This window comes from Temnothorax curvispinosus, unplaced genomic scaffold, assembly GCF_003070985.1.
Source record: "Temnothorax curvispinosus isolate PA1 unplaced genomic scaffold, ASM307098v1 QBEX01008714.1, whole genome shotgun sequence".
Classification (NCBI taxonomy): domain Eukaryota; kingdom Metazoa; phylum Arthropoda; class Insecta; order Hymenoptera; family Formicidae; genus Temnothorax; species Temnothorax curvispinosus.
This window is the reverse complement of record NW_020218494.1, coordinates 1-3,630: the sequence shown is the minus strand read 5'-3', so window position 1 is coordinate 3,630 and position 3,630 is coordinate 1. Positions and strand designations below refer to the sequence as shown.

Sequence of the window (3,630 nt, the reverse complement as noted above, 5' to 3'; positions counted from 1 at the left end):
TAAACAAAAGTTATAGCGATTTCTTAAAATTAACATTGTTTAAAAAATTATTGAAAAAGACATTTTAATGAGACTTATCAGAGCACAAAGTTCGGAGTGGGGTATCCTACACCCCATGTGCGCTTTAAGGGTTAAGACCATTCTTAATTAAGTACAATTATAAGATGTCATTAACCAATCACAGAGCCGCATCTTAAGATATTACTTAAGACGGGGTCTTGAAATAAGATCTGATTATGAATACCGGCCATAGAGCCGTATTAGCATCTTAAGACATTATTTTAAAATCGTCTTGAAATAAGATCAAAATAAGGTTGAAATAAGATGAAATATGAATACCAGCCTTATACTACAGAAGCGTGAAGGAGAAAATAAGGGCACTACGATGATTTCAGCTTAAATACTCATGGTATTATTTATACTGCATTTTACGATATATTTAATGTAATGACTCTCATGATCGATTTGACTTTTTTCGAAATTTACGTAGATGAAGTAAATCCCTGCCTTTGAGCCACCGCTGTTTGTCCCCTCAACTGAAACGACAAATTGTAAGTTGAAACAGGTATTTCCTCGGTCTATTAGTCGATAATGATATCTGATAATGATATATCTGTAAATGTAACTTTATATAATAATATAAAAATCTGTAATATATTTACTTTCTTTTTCAATTATCCTAAACCGTTCTCTTTCCTCGCTTATACATCTCCAGAAGTTTCCTCTACGCCTTTGCGTAAATCTCTCAATTTCATCTTTTTTATATCATTTTTATTTTATCTTTGATTAATTATTAATAATCTTTCATTTTTTATTCTTCTGTTGTCGTTTCGTTTTTTTCTTTTTCTTTATTTTATTTCTCTTCATTTTCACGCACTTCTTTGCCCTCTTCTCCTTTCTCTCTTTTCTTAGTTTCTTCGTCCTTCTCTTCTCTTTCAACCGTTTCTTCTGTCACCCTCTCACTTTTCGCTTCTCTGTCATCTAACTGTTCTCTCTCTCTCGCCTTCTCCTTTGCTTCGTCTTTTTCTTTGCCGCTCTCATCCCCCTTTTGCTCATCTTCGTTTTTCTCTTTCGCCGGATTGTTTCTCTTTGTTGTCTCATAATTTTTCCCCTCCTGCTTTTCTATTTCTTTCATCTGACCCATCTGCTTCCAATTCTCAGTTTTCTTATTCTTATTGTTAGTTTTGTTGTTATTATTCACGTCCAATCTTCGCATCTTCCTTTTCTTATAATACTCTTTTATAGCTTCCTTATAGGTCTCAGCAACTTCGGCAAGTACGTCAGTTATCCAACGGGCTACCACGTTTGCTAAAAGTTGCAACTGCTGCGTCGCACGGTCGCCGTTTTTTGTGTCCGCGTATCCATCAATCGATATTAAACGCTTCATTAATACGTCTGCGATCTCGGGGATGCCCTCCCGCGTCTCGCGCCGATATTCTAAAATACTCTTGACTAAACGTTCCGCCATCTGGTACTGGGATATCGTTGCGTCATGATCCAGCGTCGTTGCGCGCGTGATATCCTCCGCGAATTCCGCGATCTCTTCTGCGGTTCGTTTCTTCCTGAGCGGTAGTCGCGTCGCCTTCCTCGTTCTGCGCTCCTTTTGGCGACGAATTCGCGCGGCTTCTCTACGAGAAATCAAATAGAATTTTTGTTTTTAGGATTAGCATTAAAATTTCTACGGACTCGGACGTCACAGAGAGAGTCCGACGCATTGTCAGGCGAAATCTATCTGATTGTGAGATACGACATATTACTCCGGAGTTAAGCAGGACTCGGCTTCGACGATCTTGACGAGATTATCCACGAACGCCGGCGGCAACGTCATCGCTTTTTCGTTCAGCGTGTTCAGCGCGCGCTGCTTCGTCGGCCGTGCTAGTTCTGCGATCCGAGTTGACGCGGATGTCGCGGAAACTCGCGGTACATTGCGCTATGCGAAGAAGCGAGAGATTAGTAACGGAATTATAATAGTCCCGGATGGTCGAAGAGCAGATTTTTGCAAAGTGTCTGCCACAATTTTCGCCAGAACAAAATACAACGGAATCTGCTAACGGAACACGATGGTAAAGAGTGATGGCAAATTTCGCCCATTTTTTGGACCTCGAATTTCAAACTTTTTTTCATGGCAAATAGTACTATTAGATGAAACATTAATCCCAGTAAAATTTCAAGATAAGCATAGGCACGGTTCCGGAGATACAAAGGGGTGAAAGTGACGATTTCCAGTCAGGGTATATTGCATAAGGAAGAATGCGTGGTTGAAGTTCACGTATTATTGATGAGGGTATTTTTTGTCGCCATCCCAATATGTGAAAGGCCAGCGGACTCGCATTAAAAAAGCACTCCAATATGTGAGAGACAAGGGGACTCACATTGAAAAAGCACCCCAATCTGTAAGAGAGGCAAGGGGACTCATAGTAAAAAAGCAGCCCGATCCGTGAGAGGCGGTGTCAAGTTAGTAGATAGTAGATAGTAGATAGGTGTCAAGTTTCACGTCAACTCCATCTATCTTGGGGAATTTTCATGATAGACAAAAACTAAGGTCATATTTGAATCCGGCGTAAAAAAATCTATAAGAAACGATATGTGTGTGTTTCACTTCGTTATATATATTTTATTCCTTGGTATGAACACTTGAAGAGTTTCATGTACTTTCATGGATTATGAGAAACCATCACTTTCACCCCTACATATCTCCAAAACCGTGCCTATGCTCATTTTAAAATTTCTCTGGGATTAATGTCCCGTCACAGTACTATTTGGCATAAAAAAGTTTGAAAATCGAGGTCCAAAAAATGAGCGAAAATACAGGTCTTTTTGCCATCACTCTTTGCTGCTACGTAACTTGATCATCTGACATACCTTTTTAGAAAATACATCTTTAAATATTACTTTTACTTATTTTTAAATAAAATATTTAAAGGTGCCTTAGGTGTTTAAAACCTAAAAGAGGTCTTAAAATTAGATATTTAAAATCATAAGGAAATATTTAATATATTTAAATAAGGTATTTTAAAGATATTTTAAGGTATCTTAAGTATAATCTCTTTAAATACCTTATTTTTAAAAGTAATATTTAAAGAGTCAGCTATATAGATGATTGAGTTTTGTCGAGAGATTCTTATTTGACATTTACTGTTAATTTATTATTATTATTAATTATCATAAATATTTATTATTATTAATTTATTGTAAATAGATATTATTTATTATTATTAATTTCTTATTATTTGCCATCGTATTGCGCCGTGCATATTCTTGCTCAGTTTTTGCCGTCTGCTATTAGATTATGTAATTATACGAAAAGTTCATTTCGAAACATATGACATATTTCATTTACTTTCGCGATTCTCGTCGCTGACACCTTCGAGCGTAACTTATCTTGTACCCTTTTCCTTTCCAAACGCGGGTAGTCTTCGAATACGTCATCCCGCTCGCCCTTGGCGATTTCCGTTTCCACGCCGTTAGTCCCGTTGTCATTTGTGGCCATGGTTGCGTTTTTTTTTCCCCGCACAAATTCTAAATATAGATTAAAAGAAATTATTTCCCTAGTTATAACTTCCAGATCTTTCATCAAACGATCGAACCCAAGGTCCGTAGATAGACGATATAAGGTCTTCTCACACCATT

At 37.3% G+C, this 3,630-nt stretch overlaps 1 protein-coding gene across 1 annotated transcript; it reads right to left on the bottom strand.

The window, feature by feature from the left end:
- Positions 1 to 853: 853 nt before the first annotated feature.
- Positions 854 to 3,490, bottom strand: LOC112458122 (calponin homology domain-containing protein DDB_G0272472-like). The gene is made up of 3 exons (XM_025021563.1): positions 3,389 to 3,490; positions 1,758 to 1,930; positions 854 to 1,628 (listed from the first exon to the last, which is right to left on the bottom strand). Exons 1-3 carry the CDS (start codon positions 3,488 to 3,490, stop codon positions 854 to 856), a joined length of 1,050 nt encoding a protein of 349 aa, XP_024877331.1.
- Between the last annotated feature and the right edge of the window lie 140 nt (positions 3,491 to 3,630).

Coding starts and splice junctions, on each gene's coding strand:
- LOC112458122 (XM_025021563.1), bottom strand. CDS start 3,490: ATGGCCACAAATGACAACGGGACTAACGGCGTGGAAACGGAAATCGCC. Junction 1,931..3,388: donor CGCGTTTGGAAAGGAAAAGG/GTACAAGATAAG, acceptor TTCTTCGCATAG/CGCAATGTACCGCGAGTTTC. Junction 1,629..1,757: donor GAGTCCTGCTTAACTCCGGA/GTAATATGTCGT, acceptor GATTTCTCGTAG/AGAAGCCGCGCGAATTCGTC.